The sequence below is a fragment of the Benincasa hispida genome, chromosome 8 (genome assembly GCF_009727055.1).
Source record: "Benincasa hispida cultivar B227 chromosome 8, ASM972705v1, whole genome shotgun sequence".
NCBI classification, from domain to species: Eukaryota; Viridiplantae; Streptophyta; class Magnoliopsida; order Cucurbitales; family Cucurbitaceae; genus Benincasa; species Benincasa hispida.
The window spans coordinates 10,570,695-10,595,729 of record NC_052356.1 but is presented as its reverse complement, the minus strand read 5'-3'; the positions used below and the strand labels follow the sequence as shown (position 1 = coordinate 10,595,729).

At 34.6% G+C, this 25,035-nt stretch overlaps 1 protein-coding gene across 1 annotated transcript; it reads right to left on the bottom strand.

Annotated features, from left to right (window-relative positions):
- Positions 1 to 3,711: 3,711 nt before the first annotated feature.
- Positions 3,712 to 10,417, bottom strand: LOC120082754 (tetraspanin-3-like). The gene is made up of 2 exons (XM_039038041.1): positions 9,438 to 10,417; positions 3,712 to 4,229 (listed from the first exon to the last, which is right to left on the bottom strand). Exons 1-2 carry the CDS (start codon positions 9,948 to 9,950, stop codon positions 3,885 to 3,887), a joined length of 858 nt encoding a protein of 285 aa, XP_038893969.1. The 5' UTR covers positions 9,951 to 10,417; the 3' UTR covers positions 3,712 to 3,884.
- Between the last annotated feature and the right edge of the window lie 14,618 nt (positions 10,418 to 25,035).

Sequence of the window (25,035 nt, the reverse complement as noted above, 5' to 3'; positions counted from 1 at the left end):
AACGATTCCTTTTGAAATTTCTTCTTTTCGCACGGACACTACCAATTGAGAACCCTTTGTATTCTCTTATGGGATTAAAGGATTCAAGCAGGAGTTATGGGCTTTGCTTGAATCCTTGGTAGAGGGAAGGAGAAGGAGAGGATTGGTGGAAGTTTTTCTCAGAGAACTTTTCTCTGTATGAATTCTTAGAACTGGATGAATCTCATCCACCCACACTTTTATTACTTGTTAGTTATTTGGAGAGAATGTGGGGAGGGAGTTATAAATCCTTCCCTTTTATTAATTTCAAATAAATTAATAACAAACATATAATAACTACTTTATTATATATACACTATATGTTATATCAAATATAACATATAGCCTATAGTTTTATATTGCATCAAATATAACATAAACTATAAATTTTGTTTTCTCTCAACTATACATGGAATTTAATATAAATCACATTTATATTAAATCCATTTATACGAATCTCATCCATATAAATAATATTTAGATCATATCCAAATATTTTTATTCCTCTTAATATAAATCATATTTATACTTAATTACATGAATCCTATTCATATAATTGGTATTGGAATCATATTCAAATTTCTCTCATAATGTATCAAATACATTATAATTAATTATATCATATACAATTAATTCCCTCAATCAATTTGAACACTTCAAATTAATCTAAAGATCAAATCCATGTTGAGCTATAGTGGGGACCTTATGGACCTGTAAATTAAAGCTCTAACAATACTTGGATAATTAATTAAACTTTTTAATTAAATTACCCAACATCCTTTAACTATTAATCACTTCACTAATGACCGACAACTGCACTCTTTGCACTATAGATAAATTTTTGGGTCCATTGGATATAACCAATTAACAGTGCGATGACCCTTCACAAATTGCTCGTAAGTACAGTTGGGCCAAAATACCGTTTAGCTCCTGTAGTTACATCTAACTCCTTAAGTACCACTAATTCCTCTAATGAATAATAAGTCATAGTCCCACTATGACGAAGTCTTCTCGGGCCAAGAGAGGGTGTGGTCACTATGTTAAAGACCCGAAATCAACCCTTAAGGGAGCAATTTATCTACTTGCCCCTACATCGGGGAAAGAGTAAATTCCGTCTTGTGTAACTGAGTTCTCAGCTCCTTAATAAGACGAATCCCCAAAATGGTAGGCTTGTTGAGTTGACAATCTGGCCACTCTCACCCATACAAATCAAAGGACCGCCTGCATGAGCAGGAGTTCACAACTCACTCAAGATTCAGATCATGTCACCTATGGTCATCCTAGTGAAATGTAAGTCTCTATTATTAACGATGTTATATAAAGAAACTAATCATTTCGTGGTCCGATCTTATACAAACTCTTTGTATAGGAAACCCCCGCTCGCATGTCTCCATATGAATGACCAGGATCATATCATTTGTAGCACTTTACAACACTTGTAACATCTACAAAGCGGGCCGTATCCGTAATGTCACCAGGGTAAGGTACCCAACCTTATCCATCTACTACAGACCATTTAAGTTATCACTTAAACAAGATCTACCTGTATGTCTCTATATACTTGTTTAAATTACATAAAATAATCTCAGATCTTAGTTTATTGGATTGAGTATATGCTTATAAAATAACACTTATTTTATTAACAACAATATGTTTATACAGAGTTTACAAACTACGAGATTATAAGGAGATTTAGGACACCATTCCCAACAATACAGGGATCAATGTTCGAAATACAACCTAAAGAGTCTATAGTATAGGGATAAAACTGGGTACCTTATCCTGGTGACACTATGGATACAATCCACTATGTATTTGATACAAACGCACTAATCCAACGCGCTCGCGTAAGTGACATGCGAGTAGGGACATCTTATACAATGAGTTTGCATAAGACCAAACCGCAAAATAGTAACTACTAGATGTAACTGTTGAGGTTGATACCCTAAATCTCGTAAGGTCTATAGTTTGTAAACATTGTTGAACAAACTCATTATATATTTAATAAAATATATGGTATATTATTCATTGTCTATAAAATATAGGATATTTTAGTTGCATTAGCCACAAACCAATAAATTAACATCCGAGATTTTGTGCATAATAATTTGTGAGATTTCTAAATCAATAACGATTGGAATGAAAGATGAATCGGAGATTTGATGATAATTGATATTTCTATGGAAAGGTACGACTAAGTAGGTGACATGAGAGGTCATGGACGAGTAGGGGTGAATTAGGTGTTGGTAAATCTAATGTGTAAATGTAAAGAAGGTAGCTGACGACATGGGAAGTTGAAGGATGAGGGTTAGTTTAGATTTTAACCAAGTTGTTTCCCACTATTCCCATCAAATACTTAGGGGTTTTAGTATAGAGTATTTGTGTAGTTCAATGGATGGTTTTTTAGTATGTAGTATTTGTATTTGCATATGACTCAATTTGATAAATTATTTTAGTTTATTACACGGTATGTGTGGGATTTAAGTTATTTTAGTATAATATGTGTGACAAAAGATGACAAACATTGTAGTTATTACAAAGTATTTGCATGTTTACATTAACAAAGATTTTGATTATTTTTAGTATGTGTAACAACATATGACTAATTAGTATTTGTAGGATCAGTATGGCAGTCCTAGAGGGGAGAATATGGTTTAAAGAAATTAACTAAAACTAATGAAAACCTTTTTCTAAGTGGGTCCAATTAAACAAATTAACAAACTTTTTGCTAACAAGTAATTTAAACAATAAATTCATGAAAATAAATTAAAATAAATTGCGTTGAAATCTTTATTCCGAACTCTATGCAATGGGCTATTCAAGACACTAAAATTGTTATTAATTAACTAAAATTATTTAATTTGAGATTAAAGGTAAAAAAGCCAACACTATTTGTGGGGCTTAGTATGAGACAAACTTCTATTTTGAATACAAGATATTTACTTATTTTATGGCTAACTATTTTTTATACAAGGTATTTCCTTACTTCTAGGTTTCAACCTTTGATTTAGAATTATGTTTGTTAGATTACTAAATTGGATATGATTTAGGTTTACTACTTGATTTAATTTATTTATTTACTAATATTCAAAATTCAAATTCATGATCTTGTTCTAGGTCCTTGTTAGATTTTTAGTTTAAAATTCACCATAATTATAGAGATTTGAAAGTATGGATATCTTTGTCCATCCGTAAAATTTCAATAGTATTAGAATAATCATTTGGCCATTTTCATAAAGAAAAGTTTGTTTGACCAGCCATTTATCCCATCGCCCTTTATTTGTATAGTAAAATCTTAGGGAAGAGATCAGACTTCAACTTTCTAATCTTACAAATGACTTCCTTTATTTATAGAATTCTCTATAGACCTCAACTTTGTTTGAAATTACAAATGTCTTTTTTTTTTTTTTTTTTGAGCTCAACAACATATAAGATTTGGGAATTCAAAAAATTTCTAGTTAGTTAAAAGTATATGTCTTAATCTATTGACATATGTCTTAATCTATTTTAACTCAAAAAAATCTCCCCTAGTATTTTTAGAAAAAAACAAGTTTTAAACTTCATATATAAAAATGAGACTTTTTCATAAATTCAAACCTAGTTCAAAATTCAAGATATTTTGTTACCTATAATACATTAATGCAATTTAGAGACGTGATTTTTTAAAAAAAAATCAGAGAATTTATTATCCAACAAACCATCTCAAACTACATACCATAACCTAGAAATAATTAACATGATATATATATATATAAATGTTTAATTTCTATACACATGTTGGGTTCAAACAAATCAAGCACACAAGTTCCATATCACAATAAAAGTATATTATGCATTTTATTTTTTGATGTCTAATAAATCGTTGATCAAATGTTAAACCAGCTCGGTTTCGATTTGGTCATGCGAGCAGTACTGGCAGGTTCGTCATTGTCGATTCGACGATTATTTCGAAAGGCTGCATAGCCAACAACGTAAGAGATGACGAGAATGATCAAGACGATGATGTTAATGACCGAGACCTTCCTCCAACTCTTCTTGAGACTAGCTAGAACCCCAGCTTTGCAAGAGTCACAAGCATAGCAAAGTTGGCCTTGGTCATTGCTCCACCTTCCACAATCAGGCTCAGCCCCTACTAGTCCTCCTCCAAAATCCCACATTGTCTCATTCACATAGACATACCCACATACTGTGGGAGGCTTGCAGCAACCAGACTTGGAGGAAGGAAAAAAAATCAGTTAGTAAATTATATATATCAATTTATTGGAGACTTTTGAAGTTTAGACAGAGATTAATATGATTTTATTAAATTACAAATTTCATCTCATTTATATTATATACTTTGTTTCCTTTGAACTCTTAAGAATTGTTAATCTATTTTTTAGACTTTAAATTGTACTTAGGAAAAGATTTATTTGTTTATCCTTAAATTTTGAGTACACCTTCCTTTAATGTTTTTATCATATTGGAGTTCTGATATTAGTTTTCAATTGATTTCTAGGTTTCAAGATTTTAATACTTTCTGTTAATTTAATTAAAATGATTATGAACTAGAATTTTTTTAATTAATTTTTAATAGTGACAAAAATGGAAAACTAATTTGTCAATAACTAATGAACTAATTTAATTCTCTTAATTCGATTAATAGAAAATCAACCCAAACTATAATAAGTGTCAAATATTAAAATTTAGAATTAAATAGAAACTAAATTCAAATTTCAAATTTTAAAAATACAACATTTTAAAATTTAAGGAAAAAGTTATGAAAACTAAACTCAAAACTCAAGAACAACGGTCAAATATTAAAACTTGGGGACTTAAATACTATTTTTGTCCAATTTATAAATTTAGATTAATTAATAGGACAAAAATGTCACCTTTACCCTTGAGTTTTCATTAATTAGGCGCAACCTTTCATATACTATTAGAAAAAAATACCTTTTCAATTACTAGGTTTTCAGTATAATTTTCATTTGGTTTTTTAAAGTTCAAAATGTTACACTTTTACTTTTAAGTTTTGAGTTTAATTTCTCTTTGGTCCTTAAATTTCAAAATTATTACATTTTTATCTTTAAATTTTGAATTTAATTTCTATTTAGTTTTTAGATTTATTTAATTTATAGCTTTACCCTTAATGAGTTAATGCCTATTTTTTTGTTTTTAGGGTTAACTTTCAATTAGTTAGTTTAAATAAGTATGATGCAAAATTTTGAATTAATTATAATGATGATCAAAAGTAAATGAAAATTAATACAAACGGCTAAAAAGTAGAATTAGTGAAAACTCAAAGGTAACCATATAAAATCTTAAAATCTAAACTCAAAATTCAAGGATAAAAAATGTAATAATTTGAATTGAGATTAAAAATGTAATATTTTGAAACTTAGAAACTAAATGAAAATCATATACAAAACTTCAAACAAAAAATATATTTATTTCTGTATACTATTTAAATAGAATCTAGCAATCTCGATCGATACCTTTGAGAAAATAATAAGGTTGATACCATAATTTTAGAAGGTTTTCATATTTCTTTTTCTATAATGGATAAGATTATTATCCTTATTTCTTTGGTCCTAAAAGGGTCATCTTCTTCCTAGAAACTACAATATGAATATCAATATCCAAGGAAGGAAAAAGAAAAAAAGGGTGGCTTTTACAAACAAAAGCAATGGGAGAGGGGAAAAAATGAATATTCCTATCCTTCAAAATGAGGCACTTTTCTGATATATAAAGAGAGGAATATAATAAAGTTTTGGGATGGCATATTTTTATTCTATTATCTTCCCACTCTCAACAAGATTGGATCTCTAGATTCACTTTGGATCATTTAAAATATTCTACATTATCTTTTATTTTAAAATATCAAAATTTGACTTGTTGCTATTTAAAAAATGGTCACATTGCTTTGAATGTGGACAATATTTTCTTAATTTTTGTCAAATAAGAAAGTAAAATAGAGAAATAAAATAAAAGCATTTGTTTAAAAGAAATTAACATATATAAATAACTTGGGAATCACTTTTGATTTTCAAGTCTAATATTACTATACCAACTCCTTCCATTCATTATTTGACACGTCATTAAATGATATTGATTTATTATTTATTTATAAAGATTAAATGCTATTATTGTAGCAAGTGGAGGTAGTATGGAAAATTTTTCATACTACCGTAGTCCTAAAATTTTTCTTGTACAGAAGTACTTCAAATAATTTTTAACGAATATATTTTTAATTAAATTTAAAATGTTAATATTATACATGAAATTTAAAAATAATAAAAGAGATAGAATGAAGTAAGATATTTAAATGTTCTCAAGTAAAATGAAGTAAGAGATTCAAGGCATTTTAAAAACAAAATATAAATCGATCAAGAAAAAAAAAAAAAGAAGCAAGAAATGTAGTTATTCTATGAAGGGATTTGTATTATATAATAGTCAAAGAATGTATAAGACTTTAATCTTCACCTTACCAATCATTTTTAATGGAAACAAAATTAATAGGTTCCATAATATATATATATATTATTAAAAAAAAGTAAAAGAGAAAAAAAATATATATTAAAGGATAAATAGATATTATTAAAATATCACAAAAGGAATACAAAATTAGAGAGAGAAAAAGAAGGCAAGGTAAAAAACATACATATAAAATAAAGTATTTGATTTGGATCCTAAAATATTTATTATGAAAAAATTTAAGGACAAAGAGCGAAGTCAAAAATTCTATCTAATATAATAATTACAAAAATAGGAAACCGAACGTTCAATCTCTACGGAGAAAGATCACCTCTAATTTTTACAGAAAATTTCATATCCATTACGTTGAATTTACCAATAAAATCAATCTTTTATTAAATAAACAAAGAATTTAAAAATTAAAATGAGTATATCTCAATTGACGTCACGATAAACACAACGATAATCTTGTGTTTAGAGGTTGGTTATCCACCATTATGGTAAAATAAAAAAATAAAAAGTTGAAAAAAAGTTGATTGCATTTAAGATCTAATGTTAAATGTAATGCATGGCGCTTGGTACACGGTTATTGGGAAATAAAGAAAGGCCACCGTCCAAAGGCTAGGATTACGCCACGTTTATCGAAATTTTGAGAATTGGGTTGTACTTTTAATTCAAAATTTTATATGTTTATAATTTCATTTATGAAACTCTCAAAATTAATATTCAAAATACTTTTAAAATCTAGATCTAAGTTAATTATTGTGTCTTTTAATAATTACAAGTACATGAAAAATGTCTTATTTATTAACATTATAAGTTAAAGATTAACTCATGAATCTAATGATGAATTCAACGACTTCCTTCACCACCTCCTCATCCGACGAAATGAGATTTCTATATCGATTTAGATTTTTTTAAATATTTTATAGATAAAATAAATGTCAAATTATTTATAGAAATAACAAAATAAATATTGATAGATACTAATAGACTTCTATCAGTTTTTATCAATAGACTTTTATCAGCATCTAGCTAATAAAATTAAAATTTTGTTATTTTGTATAAATGGTTTTCCTTATTTTTTTATTTTTGAAAATCTCCCGTATATTTATAATTTGATTTTATTGATGAGTTAAAAAAACCATTATTTAAATTTTAAAAAATGATTCTGAATTTAATATTGTTTACGAGAATTATTAAATTAAAAAATATTACGCTTCCTAAAATAGTTTTTAGACCCACTTATTAAAAAAGAATTGTTTTCAAATCTCTTCTTTACTTTTTTTTTTTTCTCTTTTCATTCTAATTAAAGGTATATTTTCTTATGCATGGTCTTTAACTTTAATATCAAGCCACTTATTTTAAATAAGGACATATATATATATATAATTTAGAACATGTAATGAAATATAAAAACCTTTTACCAAATAAATAAAAAATATATATATAAAGAGCAAAATATTGTTAAAAACAACATATTTGGAACATTAAGAATATGATGATAAAAAAGGTGAGACAAAAATCGAAATATTATTAAAATTTACTTGAATAATATTTAAAATTAAATACTAACATAATTTGAAATACATTTTGTGAAACATAATTTAATTCATGAAAGAAAAAGACTTCACAAATAATAATAATAATGAAATTGAATTTAGGAATGGATGAAAATTGAGTTGGGAGTATAGTATTAAATTTATGTTTTCATAGGTTGGATCTTTTTTAAATTTCTTTAAAAATATTTACTGAAATCAATATTTTATCGATATTTCTATCCAAATTTTCATCAAATTAAAACATCCATATTTCCGTCAACAATATTTTAAATCTCGATTGGGAGTTGTGAGTAGATAAGGATAAAACAGATTAATTAAAAGTGGGGCCAGAGGATCTGACGTGGACCAGAGAGCCAGAATATTGGAATGGGCCGTGTATTGCAGCCCATCGCTAATAATAAGACCATCCACATGCAACAAAACTTTCCTTAAATTCAGATCTCCTCTCTTAAATTAATCCCTTTTTCTTTTTCTTTTTTTATCTTTTAAAAAACAAAAAAAATAAAAAAACTTTTTATAAGAAAATATTTAGACCAGAGAAAATCGAAGCTTTGACTTTCATAATATAAGCTTTCTTTTCGGTTGAATCACGCTTATTTTATTTATTTTTAAGAAAAAACCCTACAAGAATAATTTTTATAAAATAATAGCAAAATCAAATTAAAGTCGAACATAATAACAATTAATAATAATGTTTTAATTAATAGTTAACGACTCTATAGTTTACCCTTTTTTTCCCCTTAATTTGTATTCTACTTGTTAATTGATTAAGGAGTTCAATCACCTTTTAAGCCGACCTATAAACATTTAAAAAAAAACAAAAACAAAAACAAAAATCATAACTCAACTAGGTTAAATATATAGTCTCATTTAGATTAGAGGTTGAAATTTGGTCATTAACTTCAAACATGATAAATGAAAGTAACCGAGCTTTATATCTCTAAATTAATGATATATGTGCTAAAGTGAACTTAACTTAGTAGTATTGACATACACTCCAATCCAAGAGGTCGGAGTTTCAATCCTTCCACGCAATTATTATTATAAAAAGAAGTTGTATTTGTGTCTCTAAATTTGAAGAAATACTATTCGTCTAAAATATTATTAATAAAAGAGTTTTATTCTAAAAAGATAATTACAATTGGTAGTATTTTTAAAGGTAATAATTAAATGTATAACAATATTTTTAAAAAATTATAAATATAGCAACATTTATTGGTGACGGACTCTATTACTGATAAAATCTTATTAACAATATAGACTTATCACTGATAAATTACCAGAGTTGAATTTAAATTTTGTTATATTTACTTATAATACTTTAAACTTGATTGTTATATTTGTAATGGGTCAATTTTTTTTTTTTTAAAAAAATATATATATATAAAAACATGTACGTACCTCAACAGGAGTGAGATGTCTAAGGTAAAACATATCGACGGTCTCCGGCACGCCGGAGACGGTTCTAGCAATTTTCTGGCAAGCTTTGGAGTCTCTAACACATGAACTAATCTTAGCCCAGTAGGTATCATCCGCCACACGATCCCTGAGCCACCCGGAATAGTCCTGTAAATAGTAATCGAAATAGTTTCGATTGGGGAGAGGGCGGCCAGAGCCTCTCTCGGTGACGGCGTAAGCGAAAATGATGAAGCCGACAAGGGCGCCGATGACGAAGAACATGACAAAGAGGTAGAACCACATAAGGAAAGTGTTGCGGTAGCAGGCGCCACCGAAGCCAGCGAGAGAGACGACCATGATGGCGACACCGATGCCGATGAGAGGCCACTGGAGGAACTTGAGACAATCGGTGGTGTTGGCGCGGCTGCTCAGCCACACGCCCCCGCCGATGATGGGGAGGGAGAGGAGGAAGGTTATGAAGTTTAGGAGGCCAATTAAGTGGTTGCTGGCTCTCATGCTGGTGGGTGATACTGACAATAATAATAATAATGTCTTTTTTTTTTTCTTGTTCTTCTTTTCTGGTTGTTTTGATTTGTGAAGAGTCAATGGTTTTTATAATGGTTACTTGGGGTTGTGTTGTATGAAAATGGAAGAAGGGAAGAAGAAGATGAAGAATGTGGAGAGTTGTAATTGGAGTCTTGAGTATAATCAATGGGAGGTGAAATTACTACTTTGTCCATTTCTAGGAGATCGACAATAGAAGATGAGGGTAGAGGAGTATTCTTCTGAAGTACACAAACTGATGGAAGATCAAACTTTTGATTTTTAAAGAAAAAGATTATGTCATTTACTGTTAAATTAAGTTCACGTTGGCAGATTAGATGAATATGAGTTAATATGTATATATATAATCTGAAACTCAAGGAATTCTACCCAAAATCCATATGGTTTAGATTGAATTGTGTGAACTAATAATTAATTTGGGTTTTTTAAATACTCTGTTTTGGTTGGGTTTAATTCTCGAGTCTACTAAGTTGGATGTACTTTATTTCTACCTATGAGAATATATAGTCATAAATTTTAATTGATTAATTGTTAACACAAATATTTATTTTTACTTTCAAGCTTAATTCTATTTTTAACTTAAGTTAATTTCAAATTCAACTCAAAATAGTATAGATGAAGTTAATTGTTTAATTTTTTTTTTTAATGGGAATTCCAATGAACTAAAAGCCTCTCCAAAAAAAAAAAAAAACTTAAATTAATTTGGATTTTGTTATGTTTAATTGGAAGAATTAGAGATAAACAATCCATATTTCTATGGTTGGATTTTAAGCCATTCATAAAGAGAAGAAAATTGAAGAAATAAAGAGAAAAATCATCTTTCAAACAAAAAGGGCTAATTGGAATAGGCCCAAAGGTGTAAAAAATGGGCTACAATCCAATAAGAGTTGAAATGTTGAAGATGTTCAACTCACTTGGGCTATGGGTAGGCTTATAAACTTGGGGAATTGGGCAACTTTTTAAGTTTTCATTTGAAAAAAAAGGCCTAAATTTAAGTGACAGCTGAACAAATAGCCAAAACAGAATTTCATTTTAGAAAAATAACCAAATAGATTTTTGTTTGGGAAAATAGCCAATCTACTAATTTGCATATTATTTAAAATTTAATATTAGACAAAATAGCCCTTCAGTCAAATCCCTATAAATATGGAGTATTTCAAAATAGTTTTAACAACCTAAAACAAGATCTAATTAACTAAACTACCTAAATTTTCTAAATTTGAATTTTTAGATCTACTTATTGTGAAGCAAAAAATAAAACAACAGTATATCAAACATAACTTTAGTTCTTAAACAAGAATAATATCACTAAAGGAAAAATATAAAAGTTATACCTTTATGGTTTAAATACCTTAGCTATCGAATGAAGTCAAGTCTCATATTCAGCTCAACAAATACCTTCTACTCCAGTTAAAATCTTATCATATGCTATCACACATATTAAAAGCAACTTAGAAATACCTTGCAACCATATTTTGCTCGTAATTTTCATGCAAATATCTTGAATTAGCAAGAATCTGTCATATTTTATTGGTAATTCCCACACAAATATCATACAATAGCTGAAAACTCCATCAAATCATGCAAATGAAAATATTTTATATCAAAACATACCTTGAGTCATAGGTTTTTTTGCCCTTCTTCACAGAATTTTCAAGGATGTATTTATGTATCCCACGTTGAGAACTCGAATCTTTGCTATAATGCTTTCCTTCTAAAACAAAAGACAGAATAATCATGTTGGTAGATAACCCAAGAGCATGAAGAAAGGTTCTCGATAGCAGCAATATCAAAATTCAAACCAAACCAAACCAAACCATTATGATCGTACCTCATGCCCCAACTCACTTGAGCTTGTGTTTTCTCTAAAGGAGGATTTAGCAAATTTATGTCATTTTAAAGAACAATGTTGATAAATAATAATAATAATTGTTAAATTGGTCTAGCAAATTTATGTCATTTTGGAGAGTAATGTTGATAAATAATAATAATTGTTAAATTGTAAAGTCAGTCTTCTTCTGTTAGAATTTTTAGATGGTAGGTTGAGCTTTGTTAGGGGTTCTGTTAGCTAGTTTTAGTTCTTGTATCAAGCTATTTATACTTGTACGATTATGTTATTGATCAATAGAATACATACAGAAATCATTCATTCAGGTCTTGTTTCTCAACATGGTATTAGAGCCTTGCTAATTGGTTTTCTTCTTTTCCTTGTTCTTTATCATTGTTACCATCAACCCAGATCTAGTTCGCGTACATCCTCTCACACCAGTGAAGGAAACTCTATCCATCGAACACGTTGTTCGTCTGCTCCGATTGTCCATTCATTGCTGCCATCCGTCACATTAGTTTGCTAATTGGTTTGATTAACCAGATCGAACACACCGTACATCGAAGAGACTGTCCTGTTGGGTCTCCTTTCATTCCGTCTAGAACTCCGTGAAGAACCCTGTCCATCGGAAGATTGCAACCGACCCCTGAAGACACATCGTGCATGAAGACAAACCCTGAAGAACCGACCCATGAAGATAAGCCTCCTTAACCCGTGAAGAACCGCAAGTCGAGCTGGGTAAGCAAAATCAAGCCGAGCCACCGAGTCGTTTCGTGAGTCGAGCCATTCCTATTGGTTTTTTTCTTTTCTTCTCATTATAAATGGAGAAAAATGACATCTTTCATCCTATCAGCACAATCCTTGATGGCACCAACTATATTACTTGGACCTATCAAATGAAGAGCTTCATGATTGATCGTAAACTATGGCGAGTTGTAACAGGTGATGTCGTTAAACCCGTCAAAGGAGCCACTGAAGAAGACAGTAAGTTTGTGGACAGATTAGAAGACTGGGACAACAAGAATCATCACTTGGTTGGGTAATACCTTTATCCCAGCCATTCACACTCAGTTTGATACGTTCGACATAACTAAAGAACTTTGGGATTTACTGTCCAGACGATTCCAAACTATGGGCCTTGCTCACTACTATCAACTTCATACTACTCTAGTTGGCACAAGTCAAGAGATCGAACAATCCGTGAATGAGTACCTTGCTATTCTTCAGCCTATTTAAACTCAATTAGACTAGGCTAAGATCAGTCCAGATCATCTATGACTTATCAAGGTTCTTATAGGGCTTCGTCCTGAGTACGAGTTTGTTTGTGCTGCCTTGTTACATTGAAGTCTTCTACCATCTCTTAATGTTGCAATTCAGGAAATTCTCTTTGAGGAGAGGCGAATTTGGTTACCTTTTCTTCCTCGAACGTTGCTCTCGCAACCAGCCATCACGATTTCCAACTAAGTCGACTTTTTTGCAAGAACTGTAAATAGCATGGTCACAAGTTTTTCAGTTGCCTCATCATTGAGTGCAAGTACTGCCACAGACGGGGTCATATCCTGGACAAGTGTCCTACCAAACCACCTCGACCTCCCGAATACACCAATAAATCTAAGAATTCCCCTGAGCATGGTTCTCTGCCGCTGCCACTGCCTCATATGTGGTACCCCACAATCCTCCAAGTATCAAGATCAACAATCTTCAAGGATTGCTGAAACAGGTGCTCTCTCCCAATTCTTCTGCCCTTTTCGTCACACCAGGTACATCTTAGCTCTTTGATTTAGCCCATTGCAATCACATAACCTCAAATATGGCCTTGTTGTCTTCCTCCACCCCCGTACAATCCCTGCCTCTGGTATATTATGCTGATGGTAACCACATGCCTATTTCACATGTTGGAACTGTTAGTACACCGAGTATTAGTCTATCCACTACTTATCATGTCCCACACTTGACCTTTAATCTTTTCTCTATTGGAAAACTGTGTGACCTGAGACTAACTGTTCTCTTTTCCTCCCATGGCTGTCAGGTTTAGAAGCCACAGACGGGTTAGATGGTTGGCACGGGTTGCAAGGTGGAAAGATTATTTGAGCTCACATCCTTTCAACCTCCTGTTCTGCCATCTATGTCTGCAGCTATCATAGATACCGACACATATCAGTAGTACCTTCATCTTGGTCATGCGTCATATGAAAAACTTCATAGCCTAATTTCCATTGGTACTTTAAGTAATGCCTCTCAATTTCGTTCATTTGATTGTTTACATTGTAAGCTGGAAAAATAGCCTGCTTTATCGTTTCCTACTTCAGCATCTCTATGTGATAAACTATTTGGTCTTATTCATTTCGACATTTGGGGCCCTGCTCCTACCCTACAATAAATGGTTATCGATATTCTTTTTTGTTCATTGTGTCTACTCTCGGTTTACTTGGATATATTTTCTTAAGAATCGTTCATCTTTACCCCAAGTTTACATTGAATTTGCTATAATGATTCAAACTCAATCTTCTCAAACCATCAAAATTCTTCAGAAGGACAATGCCATGGAGAATAAGGACTCTTACCTACTCTTATTCCTAACTCAACAGGGCACTCTTGTCCAACACTCATGTCCTTATACTTCTCAATAAAATGGTAAACCTGAAAGAAAGCATCACCATATTCTCAACTCTGTCCGTGCACAACTTCTCTCCGCATCTTGTCCTGAAAAGTTTAGGGAGAAGCTGCACTCATATCCGTCTATGTTATCAACCGCCTTCCCTCTATTGTTCTTCATAATGTGTCCCATTTTGAGCGATTGTATGACACTCCTCCCTCTTATTCTCTTTTCAAAGTTTTTGGTTGTGTCTGCTTTGTTTTACTTCATCCCTATGTGTTGGGGTTTGTGCCCTAAAGTCTCGTGTCCAGTAGTTTGTAAACAACTTTGTACGAACACTTGTGATGTATAATATAAATGATATTTACTTCACTACTTGACTTTGCACATTTAGATTTTACCACAAACCAATAAACATAAAATTCCTGGTTATCTGTATGTGACTCAAGCAAGTATACGGTGACATACAAGTAGATCATGTCTTGAGTGATAAACAAAATGGTATGTAGTATATGGATATAGGAGGGAAACCTTATCTTAGTAAAGCTACGGATGCGGCCTGCTTTGTGGAATGGTCACAAGTGTTGTGACTTGTCACAGATGGTCTGATCCTAATCATTCTTGTAGGGGACATGCGAGTGTGGACGTCCTATACAAAGAGTTTGTATAAAACCCGACCACGAAGTGTTAACGTCTCATTATATAACACCGTTCATAATTGAGACTTCACTTCACTAGGATGACCATAGGTAACATGACCTCAATACTGAGTGAGTTGGGAACTCCTGCCATTGAGGGCGGTTCTTTGATTTGCATGGGTGCGAGTGGCTAGAACACCGACTCAAACCTACCATTTTGGGGATTCGTCTGATTTAGGAGTTGGGAACTCAACTATACAAGATGAAATTCACTCTTTCCTCGAGGCAGGGGTAAGTAGATAGATAACTTCCTTAAGGGCTGATTCCGGGTCTTGAACGATATGGCGCCACGCACCTTCTCTTGGCCCGAGAGGTGTTCACACATAATTGGACTATGTTGTATTGTTCATTAAAGGAATCAGTGCTACTTAAGGAGTGAGATGTAAATACAGGGGCAAAACGGTAATTTGGCCTAGCTGTATTTACGAGCATCTATGAAGGGTCATCGTACTCATGATTGGTTATATCCAATGGACATAGAAGAGTTCAATTGTCGGTCTTTAGTGGAATGATTGGCTTCATCTGATACCAATTGAAGGAACTCTTATTCAAGAGTACCTATAGGTGAAAGCGGATCTTTCCAATTCATTGTGACAGAATTATCGCATATACATTCAAACATACTTTCATGATGCATAAGGGATCAAGAAATCATACCAGATAAAGATTTCTTCTTCACAGCGAGTCGGAAGCCCAACCGTCTACCTCGAACAATCACCACTCGGACAAAAGGAATCAGAGAAGACAACACCACTTAGAGCCCTCAGTATTCTTGAAGTGAGAATCCAAAGTGTGGGCTTTGTTCGAATTTGGTAGAGAGAAGGAGAAAGAGCGACCGTACACAACGATCAAGCAAGTGGGAGATGCGGTCGTCTATCGCATAGATAATATGCTTGATCGTTTAGGTAAAGTGTACGATCGTGTAGTAAAAGTAAGCGATTGTCTAAACGATCGTGTAGGAAAAGGTAAACGATCGTGTAGGAAAAAGGGAGAGCGATCGTCCAAAACGATCGCGTAGGAAAAACTAAGCGATCGTCTATACGATCATTTAGTAAATACCAGGAGCTAAACGATCGCTTAGTAAAAAGGTAAATGATCGTATAGATAATAGCGCGCGATGGTGTAATTAGTATGTGATCGCTTAGCAATATCGTATATGTAAGCGATCGTGCAGTTCTATCGTATAGGCACTGATTTTCTAAACGATGACACTATCTTTTTCACAATACACGTGCATACCGAGATCAACATACCGTCTGCTATTTATAATGCACCCGTTCGTTATTTTACACGAAGACGTGCCTTCCCATTTCCTTTTAAAACTGTCAAATTAATGTGATCTTATCACATTCATAAATTATAAATTAATATCGAATATTAATTATAATATTCATATTTATATCTAATTTCCTCCAAATTAATGTATCTCATACATAAAGTTAATTATATCATATTTAATTAACTCGTTCAATTATATCATATATAATCGAACTCCCTCTTGTTAATTAAAACATTTCAAATTGACCCAAAAACTGATTCTCATCTTGTATCCAAGCTACCAAGGGGACCTTATGAACCTATGGCTCAAAGCTCCATCGGTACATGAGTAGCTAACTAAACTCTTTAGTCACGATATCCACCATTCGTCATCTGTCAGGCATTCCACTAAAGACCGACAGTTGAACTCTTCTTGCCATAGATATATCTCTATATCCATTGGATATAACCAATCATCAGTACGATGACCTTTCACAGATGCTCTTAATTACAGCAGGCCAATTTACCGTTTTGTCACTGTAATTACATCTTCCTCCTTAAGTACCACTGATCCCTCTAATGAATAATAAAACATAGTCCTACTATGTGTGAACACCTCTCGGGCCATGAGAAGGTGCGTGGCGCCACATCGTTCAATCCCTGGAATCAGCCCTTAAGGGAGCTATCTATCTACTTGCCCCTGCCTCGGGGAAGGAGTGAATTCCATCTTGTGTAGCTAAGTTTCTAGCACCCAAATCAGATGAATCCCCAAAATGGTAGGTTTGAGTCGGCGTTCTGACCACTCGCACCCATGCAAATCAAAGGACCGCCCTCAATGGCAGGAGTTCCCAACTCACTCAGGATTGAGGTCATGTTACCTATGGTCATCTTAGTGAAATGAAGTCTCAATTATGAATGGTGTTATATAACTAGACGTTAACACTTCGTGGTCAGGTCTTATACAAACTCTTTGTATAGGACACCCCTGCTCACATGTCCACTACACGAATGATCAGGATCAGACCATCTGTGACAAGTCACAACACTTGTGACCATTCCACAAAGCGGGCCGCATCCATAACATTACTAGGATAAGGTTTCCCTCCTATATCCATATACTACAAACCATTTTGATTATCACTCAAGACATGATCCACTTGTATGTCACCGCATACATGCTTGAGTCACATACAGATAACCAGGGATTTTATGTTTATTGGTTTGTGGTAAAATGAAAAACATCTAAATGTGCAAAATCAAGTAGTGAAGTAAATATCATTTATATTATACATCACAAGTGTTCGTACAAAGTTGTTTACAAACTACTGGACACGAGACTTTAGGGCACAAACTCCAACAATCTCCCACTTGTCCTAAAGTGAAGTGGGGAGTACAAGTAAACAGGCACAAAACAATAAACTAGGGCATAAAAACCCAGTGCAACAAAATCTCCCACTTGCCCTAGTCCAGCCACGGGTGGTCTCATAGACCCATGCTATGAAGGTGACCCTCAAACACTATAGCCATGTGGGCCTTTGTAAACGAATCAGCAACGTTTTTCTCCGAGGTGATCTTCGTGACGATCACGTCACCTCGATGTACTATCATGTAGATCAACTTGAACATGGCAACAAGTGAGAAAGTCTCCTCATAGTCGTCTCCCTCCACCTGGGTATAACTCTTTGCCACAAGTCGAGCCTTGAAGGTTTGCACCTTCCCATTAGCACCCCGTTTGCGCTTGTAGATCCATTTACAACCTATAGATCTTACCCCATCAGGTTGATCTACAAGATCCCATACCGAGTTGAAGTACATCGACTCTATTTCGAGATTCATGACTTTGACCTATTCATCCCGGTCAACATCCTCCATTGCCTTTTTATAGGACAACGGATCCTCAACGTCGTCATCTGTCACCATAGCTAAGATTTTCGTGAAACCTAAATAGCGATCGGGTGGGTTCGTAACCCTCCTACTACGTCGAGGTTCCCTCAACTCTTGAGGTGGAACCGACCTACCAGATGGATACTATCATCAACAATTCTGGTTGATGAAACAGGTCCTTCAACAACTCTTGTCAAGCTTCAGTAGTTTTTTTAGAAAGCTCACTTAACACGTCTTTATTATGTGGACTATGCTCCCTGATATGATCCTCCTCCAGAAAAGTAGCGTTCATGGAAACAAACACCTGGATTTCGGACGGATCATAAAAGTAACCTCCTCGTGTATCTTTTGGGGTAGCCTACAAAGAGGCACAACCTCGATCGTGATTCCAACTTCTTGGGATTTGCCTCAAGCACATATGCTGGGCAACCCCATATGTGGAAGTGACGTAAACTAGTTTTATGCTCGTTCTACAACTCTAGAGGTATTCTTGCAACACTCTTAGAAGGAACACAGTTGAGAATGTATACCACAGTCTCCACTACGAAACCCCAAAATGAGTTCGATAAGGAAGTGTAACCCATCATCGAACGAGCCATGTCCAACAAGGTTTTATTTCTCCTCTCTGCTACACCATTTTGCTAAGGTGTACCCGGTGCCGAGAGTTGGGAAACGATTCCATATTCTAATAAATAGTTCTGGAACTCACAATCCAAAAACTTTCCACCTCGATCTGATCAAAGTGTTTTTATTTGTCTATCCAAAGAATTTTCAACTTCAGCCTTAAACAATTTGAACTTTTTAAAAGATTCAGACTTTTGTTGCATCAGATAGACATACCCATATCTCGAGTAATCATCAGTAAAACTGATAAAGTACTCATAGCCTCCTCGAGCTTGCACATTCATAGGACCACAAAGGTCAGAATGTACTAATTCAAGAGGCTCTTTGGCTCGGTAACCTTTTCCAGTAAAAGGTCATTTAGTCATCTTACCTTCAAGGCAAGATTCGCACACTGGTATAGAATTTTCCTCTAACTCGCTTAAAAGGCCATTCTTCACCAATCTCTCAATCCCATTTGAGATTGATGTGCCCTAATCTAAGGTGCCAAAGTTTGGCATTTTTTTTTGGAGAAACTCGTTGATGTTTAGATTGAGTTACAGCAGATTTAAACATCTCTATGTTATGGAGGGAACTTAAGGCTAAAGATCTTAGCACATACAAGTTATTTTCCAGTTTAGCTGTACAAATTTCAACACCATCCTTAAGAATAAAAGAAATAGTGTAATTGTATTGTAATAGACACTTTACAGAAATAAGGTTCCTTTTTAGTTCAGGAACTACAAAGACATCTTTTAATATAAGAGATCTATTATGTAAAGTAAACTGTATGTCTCCCACTGCCACAGTTGAGACGACGTGTTCGGTGCCTACTCGTATCGTTATCTCACCACCCTTCAACTGTCGCCAGGATCTAATCCTCTGAAAAGAAGAACATACATGATTAGTGGCGCCCGAATCTAATATCTAAGTAGAATCATCATTCTCCACTAAACAAGTTTCTAATACAAGAAAATCATGTTTACCTTGGTCTGCGTTGGCCTTAGCCTTCTTTTCCTTCAGATAAAGAGGACAATTCCTCTTCCAGTGCCCGTCCTGGTCACAGTGGAAAATCCTATATAACGAATCTCTTTACAATTATCCGGAACATTCAACCCGATCAAGAGAATTGTTGATACCAACAGAAATCCATAACCGAGTTGGAAGTAACTCGATCTCTATTTCGAGATTCATGACTTTGACCTATTCATCCCGACCGGTCGCCAACTTCATTCTCTGTCTTTGGCTTTTTTATAGGTTTAACACCATTAGTTCTGGACTCTTGCATAGGACTCATCAGTCATCTAGCTACCTTATCTCTCAAACCAATCAGCCCCACCTACAGCTACAGACACAATATCGTCGAAACCTCTCGAAACACCTTTAGGGAATCCTGAGTGGGAATGGTCGCTAATCCCTCTCAACTACTCCCAACGCTCGAGGCGTTCCCTCACTCTTCGAGTGTCAAGAGGGCAACACACGATTCGGCTAAAACAAAAAGACAGAGAATGCTGACCAAATTTGCTTCGTTACTTACTCTACCATCAACAATTCTGGTTGATGAAAACACGGTCACCTTCAACCCAACTCCATTTGCTCACAGTAGTTTTTTTTAGAAGCTCACTCTATACGACACAGATATCGCTATATATTTATTGGTTGGACATAATGCTGAACGCACTCGAATATTATCCACTTCGTGCCTCCACAAGGAAAATTTGTAGGAGACCGGGTATCAATGAGGTAAACATAACACCTGGATTTTTCCGGACGCCATTTATCATACAAAGTTTATTACGGGCACCTCATGTGAGTCCATCTTTTTCTTGCGGCGAGTATATTCATAACAAGGTCAGAGGGCAACCACAACCCCTCTTTGATCGGAGAGATTCCTACCTTTCTTGCGGATTTATTAGCCCATAACACACATACTAAGCTGGCAAAGACACCCACAAGTTCCCCTTCCGGCCTATAGTGCTCGAGAAAAGTGACATTAAATCTTTAGTTTTTATGCTCCTGTTTCTACCCTTTCAACTCTAGAGGTATTCTTGCAACACTCTCTCTAGGACAAGAGAAAGACACAGTTTGAAATGTCTTATACACACGAGAAACTCAATTGACAGTCTCCACTAGTCGACCGAAATCCACCAAAATGAGTTTCTCGATTCAAGGAAGTGTAACCCATCATCGAAACGAGCCATGTCAAATCATAGGTTGTGTTATTTCTCCTTACCTCTGCTACGGACTAAACAAACCTGTCGGGCAGCAGCTTTGGGCATTACCCCCATTCTGCAAATAAGGTGTACCCTAACACCGGGAAGTATGAACCAAGGATTGAAGCTGTATGGGCGAAAAAAACATCTCCTATAATTAATAAGATCACGTCTGTAACTCACAATCCACAAACACACTTGGGTGGTCCACCAGCCACCTTCAGCACTCTAGCATCAAATTACTGAGTGTTTACTTTATTTGGTATCCATAGTGCCAACAGACACATTATTCCAACATACACACATAGAACTATACGCACATTTATAACAACTATCTTCAACAACTCTATTTTAAAAAAAGAACGAGTAAGCGTTGTCTGCTATGCGATAATCAGATAGATCATAATGGATCACCCATCTAATAGCGAGTAATCAAACCTACACGTCATAAATCAAAAGAAATTTAAAGTCACTAACATGAAAGCACATCCTCGAGCTTTTAGCAATTCATGGAAAGGACCACACACACGCGAAGAGCCAAGACTACATAAGCATAAAACCCTTAATCCAAAGAGAGTGCCTCCCTTCTTCGAGAAACCTCACGGGTATACATAATATAGGACTACGCTTTTCCATTAATAAACATGCTTAACTCCTCTAAACTTAGTGCCTTCAATACTAAGCACATGCAGAATTCAACCTGAGAATTAAGCTTACCTTTAGTGAAAAACTTAGTGATATATATACTATGAGCTAATTTTCCCAGTGAGTGGACTAAATAGAAATCATATAAGTTAAAAAAGTCATTTAGCATGCACTTTACACACCTTACTTAAAAAAGCGACCAAAGAATTCGCTAAACCAATACACTTGACTGGTATAAAACATGAAACCAACTGAATTGTTCCTCTAACTCTCTGCTATAAAAACATAGGACACACTATTCTTATGGTCATTCAACAACCAATTCTCAAGCTTTTAAAGGGAACGTAATCCCACATTATGAAGAACTGATCGATAGTCACAACATAAATTCGTAAGGTCGACCAAAAATAATTGGAGCCACTCCTTTTTTATTGGAAAGAAACTTTTCGATTAAAATGTGTAGTCTAGATTTGAGTTACAGCAGATTCTAAACATTCTCTATGTTATGGAGGGAACTTAAGGCTAAGATCTAGCAACATAAAAGTTATTTTCCAGTTTAGCTGTACAAATTTCAACACCATCCTTAAGAATAAAGAAATAGTGTAATTGTATTGTAATAGACACTTTACAGAAAATAAGGTTCCTTTTAGTTCAGGAACTACAAAGACATCTTTTAATATAAGAGATCTATATGTAAATTAAACTGTATGTCTCCCACTCCACATTCGACTGTTCGGTGCCTAATTCCCGGGCCAACAGGAGTTGCACGACCAAATTCACGTGCTTCGCCGGTGGCCTCTGCGTATCCCGCGCGTTTTTACTCTACATAATCCTCGTTGCAAATTACCTGGTCGCCCTAAGGAGACCAATAACTTCCTAAGTCCCTCCTGAAATACACAAGAATCCATACAAATGGATTATGCATGCGCATAGAATCACTACATTCTAACCTCAAAACGAGAGATTTACGGTAAATACATAGAAGATATAAATCCATAATCTACCATATGATCCCCTGCGTTGGCTCTTAGGGACATCTCACTTCTTTTCCTTCAGATGACAAAGGAAGGGAGCCACATCTCCGTACGTCTTTCCAAGGTAGCCCCCGATGTCCTGGTCATCAGTTTTGACTTCTTAAGAACACTAAATTTTCATATTCAAAACGCGCGTGGGTGGAAAAAGGTTCTATATTTTTGAGCGATCAGGCATTTAGGACGGGATTAACAGGCCCATTCCCTTATCACACCAACTCTTTCCACTCCACGCCCTCTTATATTAACCTCTACAAACAATCATCCTTTCACCATCTATAACACACCTTTATCTTTCATGATGGTTGATTAAGTAAAGAACATGATTAAAAGGAGCGTGCAGACCTTCTGCTTCCACACCCTAAACATGAGAGATATCCGAACCTACGGAGAGATAGAACCATATTACTCCTAGAGAGTGGGAATGAAAAACATACACACACTTAGCCTTTCCCTACCAAAGAATGAAAAACTTCCACCTTTCTTATCTTCTTACTACTCTATACAGCAAAAGGATCGAGGTATGCAATTCATAGTAACATACATACACCTGTTGTTGCTATAGTAGATTGCGTGAGTAAGGGAGTAGTCCACACGTTATATTTGAGAATTGTAATTAGCTATAAAGTGGAGGAATGCTCTCTCGCAATGAAATGCAAAGATAATGCTAACTTGATTGCCCTCATCGAATTTAAACCCATTCATCTCCGCTACGTTAAAGTGGACCATCATATTCAGTACGTGTTACAAAACAAAGGTACCTTCCGCCATTTTGGAGCTGAAGATGTGTTTCAGAGCCTCATGCTTGAGCTGTCCAGACGGTTGTCTGAACATTCCCTGCAGGATTCCATGATCTCACGAACTGAGACCTTGGACTCGTGTTTTTCTTGGCCAAAAACGTCACTTAGACTGGCCAGAATATAGGCCGCGGACCTTCTCTATTTACCCGTATCCAATGCTCGTACACTGTCCGAACATTTCGAGTAGCGTCTTGAGGTGGAATAGAAGGACATTCCTTCGTAAGGACAAACTTTAGATCCTCGATGATGAGTAGAGTCATGAGCATATGATTTTCAAACTTGAATAATTTTGGCCATTCAGTTTTTTCGGCGCTAAGAAATTGATAGTGGCTGATGCCATTAAAAAATGTTGCTAAAAAAAAAATGAATAACTTTTATAAGACTTTGCAAAAACCACTTTTGAATTAACCAATTAATTTTTAGCAAACAGAATTCCAAGTACCCTAAGTGAAAAGACTTCTATTTTGCATTGATACCTAGTAAGGCAGGACAACCGTCACGTGGGTGATCGGATGGCCCTTCACTAGGATGAGACAATCTCAACCATTAGGCAGAACCAACTCTTGGAACTAAACTAATAGCCACCATTTGTTCGGTCCAGAATAGTTAACCTTTAACAATCCTCCGTAAGTTGTAATCCCTTGTTTCGGCCCTAGAGTCCCGCTTAATGCGCTTACGTAGTGTAAAGAAAAAATAGAACAAAAGACTAAGTAATCTTATCCTCTTCCAGGAGATCAATAAAGAACGCGCAAAACACCCATCCTATAGGGGACACTCCTAGGGTGCCACGAGGCGATGCGCAGAAACTTTATTCAATCCTACGAGGGAGACCAAGGGATATGCTGTCGCACTTTCCGCTCCCACTTACTATGAACACTCTCTCATCCACCTTGATATTGACCTACCCAAACACCATCTGTTGGGGACACGCCAAAGGTGCTTCGAGGCCGAGGTAGATCTCACGATGTGGACTATGAGGGGAAACGCGAGAGTGAAAATGAAGCATCAAATGCCCAAAAACCTCCCACTGAATGTTCTACCTAGGGGTTTTAACCTAGACAATCCGGCTACTGATTATGATCTAAGTCATTTATAAAGTTTGCTAAAAAATAACTTTTGTCTTTGAAATAAAAAAAACAGTAGTCACATTAAACCTTTAATGGACTGGCCTTAGTTTGCATGCATCAATCTATCTAAATTACCTTTCCAAGTAGATTCCTAGGTAGGGTGTTCTGCGTCATCTTAAATAACGCAAGGTAAATCATTTACCTGACGCCACGTTAAGTGATCACATAGATGATCGTTTTGGCAGCAAGCTTCATCACTTAATAACTGATTAAACGATCGCTAGTAATGCAAGGTAAATCGTTTACCTGGTTGCACGCATCGTTAGACGATGAGATGCTCGTGTATCGTTAAACGCGTGTGCACTGGCAATCGTTTAGATCAGCAAACTTCATCGCTTAGTAAATGACTAAACAATCG